Source organism: Diabrotica virgifera, chromosome 8 (genome assembly GCF_917563875.1).
Source record: "Diabrotica virgifera virgifera chromosome 8, PGI_DIABVI_V3a".
Lineage (NCBI taxonomy): Eukaryota > Metazoa > Arthropoda > Insecta > Coleoptera > Chrysomelidae > Diabrotica > Diabrotica virgifera.
The window spans coordinates 222,550,119-222,570,362 of record NC_065450.1 but is presented as its reverse complement, the minus strand read 5'-3'; the positions used below and the strand labels follow the sequence as shown (position 1 = coordinate 222,570,362).

The 20,244-nt window shown below is 32.4% G+C and overlaps 2 protein-coding genes across 2 annotated transcripts; one reads left to right on the top strand and one right to left on the bottom strand.

Moving 5' to 3' along the window:
• Window positions 1-815: 815 nt before the first annotated feature.
• LOC114341915 (viral IAP-associated factor homolog) lies at window positions 816-12,213 on the bottom strand. Its single transcript, XM_028292722.2, has 5 exons — window positions 12,067-12,213; window positions 11,852-11,981; window positions 6,654-6,882; window positions 6,330-6,538; window positions 816-1,066 (listed from the first exon to the last, which is right to left on the bottom strand). Exons 1-5 carry the CDS (start codon window positions 12,070-12,072, stop codon window positions 951-953), a joined length of 690 nt encoding a protein of 229 aa, XP_028148523.1. The 5' UTR covers window positions 12,073-12,213; the 3' UTR covers window positions 816-950.
• Window positions 12,214-12,272: 59 nt separating this feature from the next.
• On the top strand, window positions 12,273-19,089 carry LOC114341906 (surfeit locus protein 1). Its single transcript, XM_028292716.2, has 5 exons — window positions 12,273-12,616; window positions 12,667-12,788; window positions 14,090-14,287; window positions 14,495-14,668; window positions 18,833-19,089. The coding sequence occupies exons 1-5, from the start codon at window positions 12,467-12,469 to the stop codon at window positions 19,029-19,031; spliced, it is 843 nt and encodes a 280-aa protein (XP_028148517.1). The 5' UTR covers window positions 12,273-12,466; the 3' UTR covers window positions 19,032-19,089.
• Window positions 19,090-20,244: the final 1,155 nt, after the last annotated feature.

Below are 20,244 nucleotides of genomic sequence, written 5' to 3'. Positions count from 1 at the left end.
TTGACGTAAGAGAACTGTCAAAACATTAGAATGTGACTTTTCATTATTGCTATGTTTATTATAAACACGACAATAATGAAAAGTCACATTCTAATGTTTTGACAGTTCTCTTACGTCAAAAATTTTGACCTACGTAATAACGTTTTTGTAGTAAAAATACTATACAAAATATTATGAGCTACAAACTGATACAAAAACAAAATACTAACGCCAAGCCAAGCCAAGCCAAACAAACAACTGTGACAACAAACGCCGATCCTGTACAAGACAAATGTCACCAAAATTATTTGCTATTCATACAAATTGAGAAATGGCTGATCTGGCACATGCGCATAAAAATTTAGTTCATAGATAATCCGTTTGTGTCGGTTCTTGGGAGATATGTATTCTTTGATTATGTATAAATAAACACTAAAAATAAAAATTTATTTGTTTTCCAAGCTAGGCTGTCATCTGTCAATAATAGTCTGCAAATTTATAAGTGGTCTAGTCCGATTAAGGAATTAAGCTTAAAAACGAATAATTTCACCTGAGTATGTGAAATGTCAAGTATATGAGTTGGGGCTATCGATGAAGTGACTGTATACGAGTTGGAGCGTATAGGACATGCGCGTGACGTTTGACAAGTTCAAGGTTTTAGGTGAATTGGACGGCGCCCGACAAGATCGACTTACACAACTTGAAAAACACGATTTTCGGTTATAAGAGTTGTACCAGTTTTTTTTTTGACGCGAAGTGTACCTGGGTATTCTATTATTTTCCAAAAGTTTTAAATATAAAACTATAATAGTGTTTGATGTATAAAAATCGCAACATTAAGTATAAACTATTTATTATAAAATAAATAAAAATCAATCCTTATTTTCTTGTATTCAGCACTGGTGTGTAGAACTGTTTTTGGTACATTTGTTCAATGTAATACTTACACAGTAAATAAATGAACCTATGTACTACCAATCATTAGTTTCGGCCAAATCTGAGAACATTTTGTCCTTAACTTTTGGTCTAGGGTCTTCTTTGATACTTGTTTCTATTGCACCAGTTTTCCCAACAATGTACTCAAATTCTAAACAAAAGAAACAAATTATTGAATCAATTACGATATCAGAAAATTACCTAATTGTAAATTTAATATTTAATAACTTAGTATAATTAATTGCAAGTTAAAAAGATAGTTTACAAGACTATTCTGCAAAACAGATGATATCCACAATATTTATTATTATTTATTTGTCAACAAGCAAATGCCCAATTTAAATACAAATCAAATTATAAAATTTTAAAATAAAATCTTAATACATAGCATAAAATTACAACTAATATAAACACAAAAGAAACAAAACAAACACCAGGTCACAATTTAAAATTGATTAAACTAAATTACACAGCTAGTAGCATCAATAAATCATGTGCAAGACATTAGTTGCACTTTAAAAATACTTTGCCTTTCAAAGCAATCGAACCTATCAGTATACTGATTTGCAAACCTACCAGACATAGATAGCAGTGCCGGTTTATCCACTGGGCGCTTGGGGCGGGCGCCCAGGGGCCCGGGCACCGGAGGTGCAAGAAGGGGCCCGTTCTTTTAATTATAAAAAAATAAAATCGCTAAATAATTTACATATTCTCCGAAAAAATCTCATACGCAGATACGACAATACACTGCAAACGCCTTATTGTTCTATTGTTACATCTCTTCACGCCTATACACAGTGTCGTAGCCTAGCCCCACAGGGGCCCCGTGTCAGTGTTTGTGGCGGGGCCCTTTTTCCAAAAACTACAAAAGTTGTCAGATTTCGCCATGTCATTGATTAAAAACTACCCAGGTAGTGGGTAAAAACTGTGTAGGTTATTAATCAATGGCCATGTCTCGAATTGTATCCAAAATAATCGCACAAACGGAGTGTCTTTAGTTTCTAATAATTTAATTTTGAATTGTGGGGCTAAAATAATAATTTATCTCACTTTTCGGCTTTAAAATAAGTTCTTTTAAAATAGGAACAAAATAAGTCCTTTTAAAATAGTTAAACTAAAGACAAAAATAGATATACATAAATCTAATTTATAGATAAAGAATAGATTATTCTCGAAAATACCAATACCCAAACAATAGGTACACACTCTTTCAAACATTCAAAAGTAAAGCGATTACAAAAATTGCAGTTTGGCATTATACAGTGGCCTCTAAAGCTAGCACTCCACTTGCGATTTGTAGTCGCAGCGACAAAACAATCGCTGTCGCAGAAAATTTAGAGTCTAGATAATTAGTCGCTGTTTTCAGAATCGCGAATTGAATGCTACAAGGATGTAACATCAGCTTTTAGATGTTTTTTATCTAGAGATAAAGAAGAAGAAGTCAAGACGTCAATTAATACTTTATGCGAGAAACATAAAAACGATGTTGATGAAACCAAAGAGAACTTGCATAATGAAATTTACCATTTTGTAACATTATGCCAAAATTTGAATAAACATCATACAATCTATGAAAATTTTGATTCTTCCAGGATGTAAAAGCAACTTTTCCCAATATTTTAACTTTACTGCAAATTTGTTTGACGATACCAATTTCTAATGCGTCAGGCGAGCGGTCTTTTTCGGCTTTAAAAAGAATAAAAACATATTTAAGGTCAAATTTGGGCCAAGAAAACCTAGACGCATTATCACTATTGTATATAAAGAATGAAGAACTGGAGAAACTGAATTTTGATAATATTATATGGCAGTTTGCGAATGCCAAGTCAAGAAAAAAAGTGATCTAATTTTTGTCTTTATGTATTTTTTAGAATGATTTTAACTTGTCATGTGAACTTTCTGTTTTTATTTATGTTTTTAAATGTATTTTTTGGATTATTTTTTACGTTTGCTTTTCTTCTTGCTTGTTTAAAAAATATATTTTATGGATTTTACAATAAACCTTTATAGTTAATGCATGTGTTTTCTTGTTAAAAAACTGACAACGAATAGCAATGAAGGGGGCCCCTAAACCTCCAGCGCCCAGGGCCCGAAGTTAGGTTAAACCGGCACTGATAGATAGATAAGAATTATATCCATAGTTTGTTCGATGGTGGGTAATTTGGAAAGTTTTGATAAGCCTGGTTTGCCTAGAAGAGACATGGAGCTTAATTTTTCTAACAGTTGTGGACTGAAACTAAGGGAGTGCAATACATAGATTGTACAGCATAGTTAGATCCTTGCGCATGCGTCTGATCTGAAGAGTTGTGATGTTGAGAGAACTTTCAATGACGGACTATAATAAGGCTTTTAAATAACCAATATTGGGCTAATGAAGCTGACAGATAGATAAATAGATTATACCGGGTGATGGATTGAAAAAGAACCATAGGAAACTCAATGTAAAATTCTAAACTGTTGAATTCCTGCTTCCCTAATTATTTTACATCAAAAGACATTAGAAACTATTTGTAGATGATTGAAATCTGTATTGAAAATAACTGTTAAAATTGTTCTACGAATTAAACATATTCCAAAATTTTGTAAAAATGTAATACATTTTTCAGTTTTCAGCCCAAAATTAGGCCACCCACAGTGCAATACAATAATGTGTCACAATGAAGTTATTATTTTCACATTTTTGAACTGTCAATATTTTTATCTTATCATTTATTGTTTAAAAACAATGCAGTTGATAAGATACCATCAGTTGCGAAGAAAGTATTAATAATAAAGTTTTTTTATTCAGTCAATGGTGTGAGCAAGAACACTGTCAGTTAAATAGTAACGTGTGGCCTAACTTTTACACACATACCTACTGTGGCAAATGTATTATATTTTTCAAAGTTTTGGAATGCGTTTAAATCGTAGAATAATTTTAACTTTTGATTTTAATTTAGATTTCAATCCTCCACAAATAGTTTCTAACGTCTTTTGATGTAAAATAATTAGGGAAGCAGGAATTCAACAGTTTAGAATTTTACATCGAGTTTCCTATGGCCCCTTTTACGATTCACCACCCAGTATATTATTAAAAACGCATGTTACTCAACTCTTTGCAAGACTAAATATTATGTTTATATAGAATTAACCACAGGCTGTAATGAAAATTACATATTTTTCTCTGAAATACTTTGCACTGTGATACATCAAATTCTGGTTATTTTGTATATTTGTGCAATAGTTCTAAGGATATAAGGAAATAAGGATTCTAAGTATAGGTTCTAACGATATAAGGATTATTTCTACGTGATAGGACTTTGAGAACTGATCTTTCCCTTAAAAATAAATGCCTGTATCATAAAATGTAAGCATGGGATCATATTAAAAAAAGCATTTTACATACTAGAGATTTCCAAATAACTTCAGTATATTCATCTCATTAACACCTCTACACTTCATGTAAACAAATTTAGCTGTTTAATGGTTCCAATATTACTTATTCTTTGTGACTTACAACCAATAGGGAACTTGCACAAAATTTTAAATTCGAAAAAAATGGTATAAATCACAACAGAACATAATTTAGAACCTGTATCAAAAATAAAAAAGTTTTGTTTGTCTTTTGTTTGGCCCCCAAAGACGACTAAAAATTCAACTTATACCAGCCACCCCAAAACGCGTCGTGACGTCACACCGTTGTATGTTTACATTCTACACCAATTGTATATATAATTTTAAATTAGACATTATAAATGTCAGTAAAAAATACAGTTATGTGACGTTAAAAGTGTTTTTGATCGTTTGAACTATTCATAGAAAATTTGTACTTTTACAAAATGGTTTTATTTTCAATAGTAAACCTTCTTTCCTTTCCTTTAAAAACTGTATCAAACTCCAATCTCAACAAACTGGTATATATTATTACAACGACATACGATAAATGTCATTAGAATATAAATATTTTTCCTTTATTCCCCGACGACGAGCTGGCCAAATACCCAAGTAGGTGGAGGCCAATAAACTAAAGAAGGAGAAAAAGAATATACCGAAATATAACGCTGTGTCTAGGTACACGCTAACGTGTACGCAAATAAAAAAGTTAGAGTGTCAGAGTGTTGGAATTTGTTTAATCGCGTTGTGTTTACACTTTAATTTTAATATTGATTAGTAAAGAGATTTCTTATTTTTTATTTGTTTGGTGTTTGTTTTTAAATTAACTATGCAGTGTGGACAATTATTTAGTTGTTTTAATGAGTTTAACAACATTTTAAAACAGTATGAAAAAGTTAAGAGACTATAAATTAATACATATATTTTTTTAGTTATAAGTGAAATAGTATTACCATCCAAAATTAAAATAAAAGGAAGACCTAAAGCTTTCACAATAATAATTAACTTGTTCTGAAGCTATTTCCTTGTGGCATTTTTGTAATCAACTATTCTGGAACTAAGCCACAATTTAACTAAAAAAATGATTTTATTAACTTTTCGACGTCTAAATCGGACGTCGTTGTCAAAATACAAAATATTATTAAATTAAGCAAAAATGTTGTTGCTTAGTAAAAAATTTTTTCTAATAATTTATTTAATCCGACTAATTTTTGTATTTTGACAATGACATCCGATTTAGACGTCGAAACGTTAATAAAATCATTTTTTTTAGTTAAATTGTGGCTTATTTCCCATTTAGAATAGTTGATTATAATAATTAACTTACATATAAAAATTATTTTAACAATATTTTGTACGTGTCATGTCAACTAAATACATATATTTATTTTGCTAACCTAAATATATACTTTTACATATACATTGATTTATTACAATTAAGTTTGAAACACCTGAATAGTTCTTCTTCCCTTCCCTTAACAAATATTGTTCTATCAAACAAACACTAAACATATCAAAATAGCATGTACCAAAATATACAGTCACTGCGCACGCTAAATAATGACGTCACTGGCTTGATGAAGTTTAATTCGCGTGTACTTAACTTTTTTATTTGCGTACACGTTTAGCGTGTACCTAGACACAGCGAAATATAACCATAATAATAACTAATATAAAACTATGTGACGTCACGGGTCGTTTGAACTATTTTATACCGCAGAAGACTTTAAATATGTATTCTAGTTATATGTATAAGTAGGCGCGCCAATAATAAATATAAAATTGTTATCTGTTTGCCAAAAAAATGCGCAATAACTACCTCTTGAAACTCAACAAATTTAATTTTCATAGCTTAAAAGATCCCAGAGAAATAAGAAAATTCGCAGTTTGAAAAAAAAATTTCAACACCCCGTATCTTGAAATCGAAGCATTTGCGGACATTCGTTTATAGAGCAAACTGTCATTATTTTTTCATGTAGAATTACCCCTTAAAGTTTTTGATACTTATTTACTTACACCCTGTATACAATCTAAAAACTTACCATCTTGAGTTAGATTTGGTCCTCTGAACTCCAATGGGCCTGCTATTTGTTTTTTTAGGTCACCCTCAAAATAGACAAACAGAGTGGGCAAATTTTTGTCTGGATAATTGGGTATGCAAGTGGTAGAAATTGATTTTAGAAACTTAACTGTTGGGTATTTGACAGCTAAATGCTTCATGTATTCATTGATTAAGGCACATAGGGGTATTCTAAAATAAATAAAATAGTTTTTAGGTAAAAAAACAGGCAACTGTTTAATTTTAATAGTAAACTGACACTATGGCAGCTATAGATTGTGTTAATCACACATTTGTGTACACTTACCCTTGTTTGTATAAATGCAAAATAACCCATATTCCCTCTCCTGCTTTATTCACTTCATTGATGTAGTCCTGGGCAGATATTTCTCCAACAAAACCAAACTTCTGGCGCTCAGATAAGGCTCTTAACTCTGCTATCCTCTTGTTTCTGTATTCGAGCAAAACAGCTTCATCCTCTGAGTCTTCCAGTTCATCTAATTCATCCAGGTCTAGTTCAGACAAATTTTTTCCATCTAAAACAGAATATTTTCTATAAAACACCTCATAGAAACAACTATAGTTTCTTTAGAGGGAACCTTGCCCCAAAGTTTCGTAGGCTGGAGAGGTGCAGAGATGGCTTATCATGTCTGGCTATACATTTCTTTAATAAATTACCCCTAATAATTCGAGAACTGCCCTTAGATACGTACAAAATAAAAATTAAAGAACTTCTTTTGGTGGGTGCTTACTATTCTCAGGAGGAATATCTCGGGGCTACCCTGTTGTGATAGTCCTACAGCTCTCTTAAATGTTCTGTGTGCTCTTGTGTTTTTATGCTAATATTCTAACTTTGTGTTAAGTATTTAGACTAGGTGATAAAATTTTATAGATTTTACTTATTAAGTGTTAGCTTGCCAATGTATTTCAATGATGCATTTTAACAGACTTTGACTTATGTAAATACTTTGTATATTGACATCAATAAACTGAATTGAAAAACTATGGTATTTAACCCCTTCGTGCCGGACTGTCATTCAGCAAGTCGGCTCCTATATACGGATTCGAGCGCTTACCGAGTGGCTTCGCACGGTCGGTTAAAATACAGTATCCTACAACTAATTAAAGTTAATGTAATTTTAGAAATAAAACTATTTTTATTAAATTTATTATTCTACATAGTATGTGAGTTAAATTAAATTTTGTCCATAAAATATCATTTTAAACAAGAATTATTAAAAAAGATAAACAAGATAATTCGGATGGAATTCCCCAGATTATTTTGTGATTGATATCGTCCCAGTCTAAACTGGGAAATTCCATCCGAATTATCTTGCAAGGGATAGTAAGGTAAGTTGTAAACAGCAGCACAGTAACTTCACCTCCCACAGAATCCCATCAGTCAAACATCCAAACAACCTTATTACCAATCAGATTAACTACATCTAATCTCCCTTCTGGACATCACCCACTTTTGGGCGTGGTTTCCCCACTTTTAGATTTGAATAAGGTAATTCGGACAGAACAAAAATACCTGAAATATGATGCAGATGGTGGCACCGCCATATATGGTGAACGAAAACTCATGATGCACCCATGTGCATCACCATACTGAGCGGACGAATGTCCGCTTGCCTAAGAGCAAGCGGAGATGTCGAATTGCTTAATAAAAAAAATTGTAATTACTCAAGCCAAGAGTACACAAAACCTGATGCAGGAATGAGTCGAAGGTTGCAACAAAGAAATCTGTTATCATATTGATTGGCTAGTCTGGCAGTTCTTGATATGAAGTTGTTAAATCCATAGTTAGTGCGATGTATAGGGTAATGAAAACTAGCTATAGATCTGGTAGGTCTAGATGGAACATGTATATTAATTTTATTGAGCAAAGACGAAGCAGCAGCACTACCATGCAGAATATTGTAAAAAATAATAAGATCTCTCTTCTTATGGGGCATAGAAATGGGTGGCATATTTAATATAGCAAGTAAATCTACATCATTGTAATTTATGTTCAACATGAAATTTATCTTCAACATGACACAAGGTCTCAATATGAATACCATAAAAACTAAAGGTGACCATGCACAGGACCCAAACTCAAGATGGGGACGGACAAGAGAGCAATAAAGAGTTTTAAAGGCAGTAATCCCAGTAAAATCCTGTGTGCTTCTTCTTTGTTCTGATAAAGCCAAGTGTCTGAAATACCTTATTGACTACATTATTTAAGTGATCGGAAAGTTGTAGAGTTGCATCCAAAGTGACACCTAGATCCATGATGAAAGGTACATTATCAAGACAATGCTGGCCAATCTTGTATTTAAATTTGATTGGTGATCTGGACTGAGAAAATGTAATAGCTTTACGTTTATATGGATTCAGATTCATCCCATTTCTTGTACACCAATCCAACAAGTTGATTAGCTCATATTGAAGTTTATCACAGTCACTGGGAGATTTAATCAGACAGCTCAACTTGTAAGTCATCAGCAAACAGCAAAAAAAGGGACAAGGAAAAACATTCGTGAATATTGTTTACAAAAATGTTAAACAGAAGAGGTCCAAGATGTGAGCCTGAGAAACTCCTGAAGGAACAAAAATTGTTTTGGAAAGAAAATTACCAATTTTTACTGTCTGTCTACGATTAGACAAGTAGCTGCTAAACCAAGAAATCATTGGTTCATCAACACCACTCATTCTGAACTTATGGACCAACATACCATGAGACACCCTGTCGAACACCTTAGATAAATCAGTGTAAATTAAATCAACTTGATACCCTTTCTCCAGGGAGTCAAACAAAAAATTTGGTTATAAGTTATAAGTTTGGTTATAAATTAAGTTAATACGTTCAGCTCAGTAGATCTATGGGATCTAAACCCAAATTGTTGATTAATAAGTTTGGGCTTGAGTAAAGGAGTTAAAAAGTCACAAACCAGACTCTCAAACACTTTGGGTATCACACCAAGGATGCTCATAGGATGATAATTATTAACAAGAGATTTATCCCTATCTTTAAATATATAGGTTTAAGGAAACTTTCTTTTCAATAACCTGGAAAAACACCAGTTTGAAGGGAACAATTAAATATGTGATGCAATGGCCTGGAAAAATTAAAACTCTATTTCTTTAAGAACAAAGAAGGTATGCTGTTAGTGCCTGGGCCCTTATTAAATCAAGACAGCTAGGTGTATATTTCTGATATTAAAATTTTATATTTAGTGATATGAATATTGGATGAAGATAGTTCATGATCGGACACATTGAGATTACTCTAAGGAAAAATAATCAGCAAACAAATTTGCAATATCTTTGCCTGAGTTACAAGATTGGTACTGGTGGACCTTCGAAAGAACTATCATAGTGTCCAAGTCAACTACCTTTATGCCTACAAAATGCCTACATTTGTAACACCTACATAAACGCAGTCAAATCGCTTTATGAAAAAATAATGAATGTAGAACTAAAGTTGGACACAATTACTCAGAACCGTTCAAAGGCGATAAAAAGGATTTCTACAAGGATGCTGCATAGCATCAATCTTATTTAAACTCTTTATAAATGAAACACTACAAAACTGGAACAAAAAATGTGGAGAGATGGGTAAAAATTGACTACAACTATATCTATAGCCTTTTGTTTGCTGATAATCAAATAATTTTAGCAGAAGACACAGATAACATCATCTACATGATGAAAAAGCTACAAGAAGTATGAAATTAATTATATGAGAAAAGCAATACATGAGTGGAGCAAATCCTGAACTTGATATTGGATGAAGATAGTTCATGATCGGACACATTGAGATTACTCTAAGGAAAAATAATCAGCAAACAAATTTGCTAAACTAAAGTTGGACACAATTACTCAGAACCGTTCAAAGGCGATAAAAAGGATTTCTACAAGGATGCTGCATAGCATCAATCTTATTTAAACTCTTTATAAATGAAACACTACAAAACTGGAACAAAAAATGTGGAGAGATGGGTAAAAATTGACTACAACTATATCTATAGCCTTTTGTTTGCTGATAATCAAATAATTTTAGCAGAAGACACATATGACATCATCTACATGATGAAAAAGCTACAAGAAGTATGAAATTAATTATATGAGAAAAGCAATACATGAGGTCCATTCATGGAGCAAATCCTGAACTTGGTAAGTTCAGGATACATTCAGGGCATGCTCCACGAATAAGTATTTGGTCATTGGAAATACTTCAGAAGACCTGGAGATAAATAACAGCCCCATAAAACAAACAAATGAATATAAATAATTGGGGGTAACTTTTTAACAAATTGATACACAATCAGATGAAACGGATATAATAAATAAAATAAACAAAGGAAAGACGATAGGTATTTATTACAAGCAAAAGTGTACGGATCAGAGATATGGGTGACAAATAAAAGAATAGAAAGCAGAATAAATGCAATGGAATGATGTTTTGGAGAAAAAGCTGCAGATTTACACTAATGGACAAAGTGAAAAATGAACGAATTACAAAACTAATGAATGTGAAGCAGACACTAGATGACAAAACAGAAAAACGAAAACTACTCTGATAAAAAACATAATATGCTAATGATTCACGAGGCAAGAATATCGCTGGGAACTAGGAAACAGGAGAAAAGATGACATTCTAGATTACAGTTGAAAAAGAGACCTCACTAAAGAAGAAATGAAGGTTGGAATGTGGTAAACGGAAAACAGAGTATGCTGTGTAAAGCCATGAGTAAGTAAAGACAGAATAGTTAACACATTAATATATCAAACAACGAACTGTCAACACTGATGGAATCGCCATGAAGCGAATTTAATGACTTCAGGATGAGATAGAAGATATCAGGTAAAGGAGGGAAGATAATCACCATCTTTCATAAACAAACAAATTGACAGTGCTAGTCAGGTAAGTCAGGGTTGCCAGATTGGGGTATTTTTACACAATTTTGGGGTAATTTTAAAGTGCATAGGGGAACTTCTCTAAGCAGAAATGGTTGGGAGATTTTTTAGGGTGAAAATTATGGAAGATTTTAAGCGGTCACTGGAAATTAAATTTGCGAATGTACACATAGAACTGTATATTATACTCTCATATAATTGAAGAAGATAGGACCTATGAATTATTTCCAGGGCCCTCTGTTGATAAGTAGTATAATTTTTGTTGACTGTTCTCTACATTTGACTACTAATTTATTAAAATGCAGCAAAAATTTAAATTTGGGTGATTTGGAAATTTGGATTTTATAAATCCCCCCACTTAGGGGGGTAATCACATCTAGCAACTCTGGTGGTAGTTGTAGCAAATTTTACCTGAAAAATTCTCTGTCTCTCTCGGACCTCTCTCTTGTATGTTGCAGGCAATCTCGCTTCACTGTTTGAATGGTACGGGGCCATTCCATCAGTGTTGACAGTTCGTTGATATCAAATGAACATGATATTATGAAGGCTTAACATATGAGAACAGTTTTAAATAGGTAAGTTTAATATTTTCATACTTACTTGCAGTTTTCTTTTCTATGGTTTCTTCTAACATAGACACAATCTGATCTTCAGTAATCTCTTTTTCTTTTTGGGGGATAATACCCTTAGCTCGTAGGACATCATTCCATTCAGTATCTTCATTTGGATTCTATAACATCCACATTGTATAAATAGGTGTGAAACAATTCAAGCAGAACAGCAAAATGTTTATTGTGAGATATTTACGTACTAACCTGCATATTTATCAAAGAAACTTCACAACTAATTAAAGAAGAGCTGTATAAAATAGCTAGCACCTAATAACTTATTTCAAAAATACTTTTTTAATCTCGTTTCTCTGCTCCAATTTCAATATTTATGATTCATACCTTAAAAGGAAATTTTTAGGTTAAATCAGAAACGTCAAAACGTTTTCTTCTTTTTTTGCAAGAACCTGTTTCTCAATAAATATGTGGTTACAAGTTTCTATTTTGAGAAATCTGCTACAATATAATAACAATTACAATATAAGATTACAAGTTAAAATATATAAATAAAAACATCAAAAAATAAGAATTAATTAAATCAGAGTGGTGTATTTTATACAATTTTATAACCTTACAAGTGAGGTTAGAATTTGTTTACAAATAAAAAATGGTTGTCAAAATACTGCAAATATTTCCTAAATATTCTAAAAACATTCACGAATTTGGTATTGTAGCCAATTATTCGATACAAGCAAATACCCTTCATGTAAAAGGAAGCCGTGACAAAAAAATAGGCCCTTTTGGTTGGTTTCTTCTGGTATGTAGATAAATCATTTTAAAGGCTGCCATTGATTCAAAATTTTGTAGATTATTCCTGTTTCAACATTTTCGTTGGGTGTTTGGCAAGTACAGAGGAAAAAGTGGAAAGAAGGTCTTCTAGCTGAGTTACAAGAAAAAACTTCCAGTCAACCATTGCAATTACCTGCAAAGTATGTACAGCTGTAGTCACTGAATATAGTTTACACCTTTAATTTTAGATTGTAATACTGTAAAATCGCATTGTATGGATTTGCTAAATGTCAAAGTGCCTGTAAACATTTTTGTGAGTATTTAACACGTTAAGCACCATGACTGTCCCTAGGGACTGATGTAGGAAGTTCCCTGTACTCCATGGAGGTCCCTAGGGACTGCTGTGTATTGACAAAACTGCTATGACGAAATGCCTAGGCTTGGGGAGCATTTTTTCAATATTACGTCTGGAGCTTAACGTGTTAAAAATTAAATAAAAAGCTGTTAACATATCCAAAATGCCTGGAACGCATTTGAACGACGTACAAAAAACAAAAGCAATTGCCAAACTTGAAGAAGGGTGGTCACCATGGCAGCTTGCTTCAGATTTGAACGTGAACCATATGTGGATATGGAAAATCAAACAAATTTTTACTCTATAGCATGGTTGGGCAGTTCAAGAGGGCAGAAGATCTCTACAGAGGAACAAGATGAAGTGTTAGTAGATTATATGAGAGAAACAGCTCCTTTTGAAACAGCTCGAGAAGCTAGCAAATAGACATGAGTTTATACAATAACAACTTCATCTTACAACATGACAAGTAACCAGTGCATATGAATAGAATTATTCGACAATGGTTGGTAGAAACTCATGTAAATGTCCTTCCATGGATTTCTTAGAGTAAGACTTTAACCCCATCAAAAACGTGTGAACAGAGTTGATAAGGAAATTAAATGAAAGAAATCTTAGGCAATGGAATAGAATTGAAATTCAAAAACTCAGCTACTATGGTTTGTTTTTAAACCAGAAAGAGTAAACTAATAAGACAGATTCACACCCAAGAAAAGCACTAAAAAAATCACCAAAAATATATTTTTTGGTTGATCATATCGGCCTTTGACGGTAATCCATACATATTATACTAATATGTCGCTAAAGAGTTCTAAAAACATTTGTTTTTTATATAAAACTAGACTATAAAAAAATTATATGACTAATGTAGAAAACACAAACAATCGCCGATATAACTTAATTAACCTATGAAATGCTAGTAGTGTCAAAATTTCATAAATGTCATTAGTGTCAAAATTATATAACAGTGGATTAAACTTGACTGAGGTTGGCCTAATTACAAACAAGCATTACAGCACAGTAAATTTGAATTACTCCTCCTGGTTTAAAAACAGACCATAGATAATAATGTACGGGTATAAACTATTCAATGGTCACAGCTGTACTTAGTCTAAATTGTTACGAGACAATCTAAAATATTTTTTACAGTCTGGACGATTTAAGTGCACTTGAATACAAGCCAATACACGTAAAAGGACAGTTTCTTCATGACAAAGAGTTGTATATGGGGCCCCGTTCCGTTTTAAAAAAGGGGGATGCTTCAACTAAGAGTTCACTTGTTTCTGGAAGTGCAGGTTCTAGCCAAGGGTATTTAGTAGTAACACCTTTGAAGCTGGAAGGTAGAGAGTAAGTTATATCAAGATTTTTAACACGTTGACTGCCACAGTAATTTTAAGAAATCTGACTAGACCGACAAATTTATTTAATCACATTATATTATTACGAGATAACTCATAGTTGGTGTCTTAGAAAATAACTCAATCTATTAGTTAACTCCTAGTTGGCAGTTAATGTGTTGAAGCCATTTTGCACATACTGATGATCTATTTTTAGTGAAACAATTCTTGTGAATAGAGGATGGGTGCCAAGTAAACAAAAAGATCCTAAAACGAGAGAAAGAGGTCAAGTAAATGGTGTTGTAGATGTCATTGGCGTAGTTAGGACACATGAGCCTAGACCCAATTTTACCATGAAAAATATAGAGGGAAGCAATATTTATTTTTATAGGTATAGTACATGAATTTTTCTGCATATATACTGGGCTAGGGAAATAAACAAAAAAGTACTGTTTATCACACTGTCCCAGCCAGGCAAACAACAGTTGTTTTCTATAGTATGGACCTCTATAACAAGAATTTATATGTTTCCTGCAGTCAGTTTTTTGGATTTAATTAGTTATTAACAAATTAAGGTCAAAAAACAGCCACTTTTCGCTTTCTACGTCTATCTTCAAAAAGTGAAGCATTTGAAGTAAATTTGAGAATAAGAAACTTGAAATAAATTTAAGAAAAAATGTTTGTATTTCTATTTGTTGGTTAGAAAATTGCAAAATGTGTCAGACATTTTGGTTTTAATTAAATGAACTTTATATTAATTTAATTTAATTTATTCAATAAACGGCAGAGCCAATTTACAAAAAATGTATAAAAAAATGAAATATTATGGTAAACAGTAAAGATAACCAATTTTAACCTAAAATAACAAATAACGAAAGATAATAAAAATGACAACAATAAAAACCAACAAAATTAAATTAGTAACAATAATAAATAATTAATAAATTATAGGAACTTAGTACTTTACTTCAGTTACTGAATTATGTATGCTTCTTTTAAATACACGAAGACTGTCCACAAATGGATCAAGACTGTTTTGATTATGATTAATTAGACGCAAGGTGCGTGACAATGGGGAGTAAAAGAAATAGTTCGTATTATGATAAGGTATGCGAAAAATTGGGGAAACCCGTCTTGGGACAGTATTGAGGCTTATAGCTTGTAAGATAGTTGGGCAATGATATAGACCATTTAATATTTTATAAATGATTGTTAAATCTGATTTAGCCCTTCTTACTTCCAAGCTATCCGATTTAAATGTTTGATTAACCAGATCATAATTAATGTTAAAACCCTGACAAATATTGATATGAGCTCGAAATGCCAAAGAACGAAGAAATGTTTTCTGGACGGACTCAATATTTCTAATGTGACAATCATAGTAAGGTGACCATATAATTGAGGCATATTCCAGCAATGAGCGCACAAAAGAAACATATAACCTTAAAAAACAATTCGGTGACAGTTGAGAACTATTACGTGTTATAAATCCAAGATTTCGCATACTCCTATTAATCATGTCTGTAATATGTGGTATAAAAGTTAATTTTCTGTCAAACAAAACACCTAAGTCTAATACAGTCCACAGATTCAATAACAGTATTGTTCAATATATACGTTTTTACAATGGTATTGTTAGAGCGACTGAAGGTAATACTAAAGCATTTTTTAACATTTAATTCTAGACCATTATCAGTACACCATACACATAAGCTATTTAGATCTTTTTGTAGCAGTACAGTGTCTAGTTCGGACTCAATAACCTTATAAAATTTGAAATCGTCCGCAAAGGCCAGAAGTGCAGAATGTAATATTATAGTACTCAGGTCTCTAATAAACAAGTTAAACAAGACAGGGCCTGAGTGAGACCCCTGTGGAACACCTGAAAGCACCTGAATCTCGCTAGATAAGTAATTGTTAATCCGAACGAACTGAGTACGCCCAGTTAACAAACTATAAGAAAATCTTACAAGGCTCTCACCCAAACCCATTGCACTTAGTTTGGCAACAATATGTTTATGACTAACTCTATCGAATGCCCTTGAGAAGTCCGTGTAAACACTGTCTACCTGTTTGGAGCTCTCAAAGGCATTCAACAGGTCAAACTGATACGTTAAAAGGTTGGTCACGGTGGATCTACCTTGAGAAAATCCATGCTGCTCGTCATTTAATATTTTGCGACAGTGCCAGGATAGATGGGTGGAAAATAATTTATCAAAAAGCTTAGGAATAGCTGATAGTATGCTAATCCCTCGATAGTTACGAACGTCACTCTTATTGCCACTTTTATGGATAGGTGTAAGAAAGCTGACTTTCCAAAAGTCGGGAAAAATACCAGTGGAAATGGACAAGTTAAACACATGCAGCAAGGGTTGGCTCAACGTACAAATTGTACATTCCATGTACATATTACATGGAATCTTGTGGTGGTTAAAGTATGCTCAAAATTTCGAAGAGATCAGTCAAATAATTTAAAAGGTTATTTATTTGTGTATCCCAAACTAATTTTATTTTGCAAGAATATTAATCAGAAAATAAGGAAGTTACAGTAATTCTGCGGGTAGCTTATGAAAGAAGAAGGGCTATTCTATCAATGTTATTAAAAAAAAAAGTAAAATAATTTTAAATATTGCAAAATGATTTTGCAATATTTAAACTTGTTTTTCCTCATTTTCTAATTAATATTGATAAAATAAATATTTTTCTTTCATAAGCTACCCATAGAATTATTACAGTAACTTACATTATTTTCTGACATATTATTGCAAAAAAAATTAATTTAGGATAAATAAATAAAATAACTTTTAAACTATTTGAATGATCACTTTAAAATATTGAGCATACTTTAAGCACCACAAGACCCAACATTCCATGTAATATGAAGGTTTTAAGTTCATTTTTAAAAAAGTTATTAATATTTATAAAATGACGAAATGATTTATTTTGCAATTTTCTAAACAACAAATAAGCGTAGAAACATTTTAAAAAAATTTAAGGCACTCGTGGGAGTGCCGACAGAAGTAAAAACTTCTTGCGAACCAAGCGCCTTCGTGTACACTCTTTTCCTCGTCCAAACTTTATGACTTCGGTCAAACTAATATCCAATTCAACTTATACTATATATTTAGTATAAATTACTAATATTTCGTCGTAGCGATGACAGTCGCGAGTTCAATGCTTTTTCCCCATCCAAAAAGAAGTGCTAAACCTATATTATATACGCGCTGCATGTGTCCTATAGGTACTATTTATATATGTATGTATACACCATTAGGCGTCAACGCCCTTCGGTAGGGATCTATGGGGGAGTTTCACCGAACCGCAAGCCCTTATCCCTTGCCGTACTGCTCCCTCATAGGTCGATCAGATGCCCGCATATTCCAGTCTAAGCGCCAGATTCACATTTAGAATTTTATACTGACGCGTTAGCCTTTTTGTTTTTCCGATGGCCTGGGCTGGGCTTGAACGCACATACCTCACGGTGAAGTGAAGTGTGTGTCAGCCGCTAGTCGCACTGAGCTATCTGATCGATACACATAATATATGTATATACATACAGAATTTATTTCAGCGAAGCCATGATGGTCGCGAATTTAATGCTTTTCCCCATCCAAAACTGCACAACGTCCCTAAAGAAGTTTTCACTTCAAAAAAGTAATTTTGAAGGTTTTTGTATGACATAAGTTTCTTGCTCTCAAAAATATTATAAATGCTTCACTTTTTGCTGATAATATTAAAAAAGCGAAAATTGACCGTTTTTGACCTTAATTTGATAATAACTAATTAATTACAAAAATCTAGTACAGGAAACATTTAACTAGTTTTGATGGGAAATAAGCCATGTACAGAAATTCCCGACATCGTAATCATATTATATAATAATATAAATAATAGTATCACGAGGTTTTTTCCTGGTTTTCCCTCGTGATTTACTATGGAATCTCTAGCGCGAGAATTTTACTGTCACCATTGCATGTGGTTGTCTTTTTAAAGACAAATCGAATGCTATGATTTTTTTGTGACGGATATTCTTGAGTTGGGGTTGATTTCATGTAATCGAATGAACTATCTTTCAGTAAAGTCGTCCCAGGAACGCAACTCATAAATATTGGCAATATCATTTTAAAGTCTTCTACTTTAAAATGTATAATATATGTCTGAATTGCCGATATAAATGAGTCAGATTAAATAAATTATTAGAAGGATTTTTTTACTAAGCAACAACATTTTTGTTTAATTCATTAATACTTTTTGTATTTTGACAACGACACCCGATTTGGGCGTCGAAACGTCAATAAAATCATTTTTAAATAAAATTGTGGCTTATTTCCATCAAAACTAGTTAATTGCAAAAATGTCACAAGAAAATAGCTTCAGAACAACATTAGGAAACATTTAGGTTTTTGTAATAGAGACCCATAGTACTAAAAACAACTGTTGTTTGTCTGGCTAGGACAGTGTCACGAGAAAAATCTATTTCTCTGGACTATACATATTTCTAGATAACAGACTGTTTAACATTGTAATTGATATTCTCACCTTTTCTTTATTTTAGGGATTTGGATCACATGGCAGAAGTGACTGGTGCCTCGCCTATATTTTTAGATGCCACTAACGATTTTGATGTACCAAATGGACCAATCGGTGGACAAACTAGAATATCTCTGAGGAATGAGCACATGTCATATATATTGACATGGTTTAGCTTGTGCGGTGCCACTAGTTACATGTGGATTAAGAAGTTTATTAAGTAAAATGTTTTTGGTTGTTGATTTGCAGTTAGTTGTTAAAATATAAATATGTATATAAATATCACTTTTTGTTTTAATGTTTTTTTTTAAATAAATTACATATAAGTGCAAATCTATTTCTGGACCTCGGAGGTAAACTACACTATGTCATTTCGAACAACTATGAAGTAGAGTACTTTGAATGTCATAAAAATCTGATATTGTTCGAAAGACAATGCCACCATATTTTAAAGATAATATAGAGTGGGCCAAAGAAAACAGTCCACCTCGATATTTGGCAGTATTTATCCGATTTTAAGAAAATCAGGTCAACTTTTTATCTAAGGGGGACATATTTATACGGTAGATTCATTTGTCAACCCCCTCCCTTCCACTTCCCCCACCCCTTATTTTTAAATAGGGAATATGGGTCGTGTGCTAGCTCATGTGAAAGGATATTCAATTCTCTATTCAGTAATATTAACATTGACATAATTATTTATACAGGGTGTCCAAGAAAAATTATTTTGAAATAAATTAATTGACACAAAAAGAAGAATGTATGCAATTTATTTAACTCAAAATATATTCTACTACTGACAGAAAAATGCTTATTTGACATATAAATATTGTTTTTCGCTTAAATTCAATATTCAACCTACAAGACAATATTCAAAGGCATATGGGTGACAGCTTAAACATTGAAATTAAGCGAAAAGCAATGTTTATTTATCAGAAAACATTTTTTCTGTTTTGTGGCAGCAGTAGAATGTATTTTGAAATTACATACATTCTTCTTTTTGTGTAAATTAATTTAATTAAAATATTTTTTTCTTGGACACCATGTATAAATAATTATGTTCATGTTTAAATTACTGAATAGAGAATTGCATAACCTCTTAAATGAGCTTGCACACGATCCCTATTTCCTATTTAAAAATAAGGGGTGGGGGAAGTGGAAGGGAGGGGGTTGACAAATGTATGTACCGTAAAAATGTGTCCCCCTTAGATAAAAAATCGACCTGTTTCGTCATTTCCTTAAAATCTTATAAATACTGCCAAATATCGAGGTGGACTGTTTTCTTTGGCCCACTCTGTATAACCAATTTGTATAATCCAACTAGTAAAATAAGTGGATTAGAAAAACTTATTCAATACAACACCATGTCGACATAGTGTAGTTTACCTGCGAGACCCAGATTTGTAGATTGACTTTTTTATATTGAACAAATGGTTT

Bases quoted from the DNA above. Each gene is read 5' to 3' on its own strand.
- LOC114341915 (XM_028292722.2), bottom strand. The intron at 6,539-6,653 runs GTAAGTGTACAC...TATTTATTTTAG, and splicing joins TTGCATTTATACAAACAAGG to AATACCCCTATGTGCCTTAA. The intron at 1,067-6,329 runs GTAAGTTTTTAG...TCTTTTGTTTAG, and splicing joins ACCAAATCTAACTCAAGATG to AATTTGAGTACATTGTTGGG.
- LOC114341906 (XM_028292716.2), top strand. From the start codon at position 12,467: ATGGTTGTCAAAATACTGCAAATATTTCCTAAATATTCTAAAAACATT. The intron at 14,288-14,494 runs GTAAGTTATATC...ATCTATTTTTAG, and splicing joins TTGAAGCTGGAAGGTAGAGA to TGAAACAATTCTTGTGAATA. The intron at 14,669-18,832 runs GTATAGTACATG...TCTTTATTTTAG, and splicing joins AGCAATATTTATTTTTATAG to GGATTTGGATCACATGGCAG.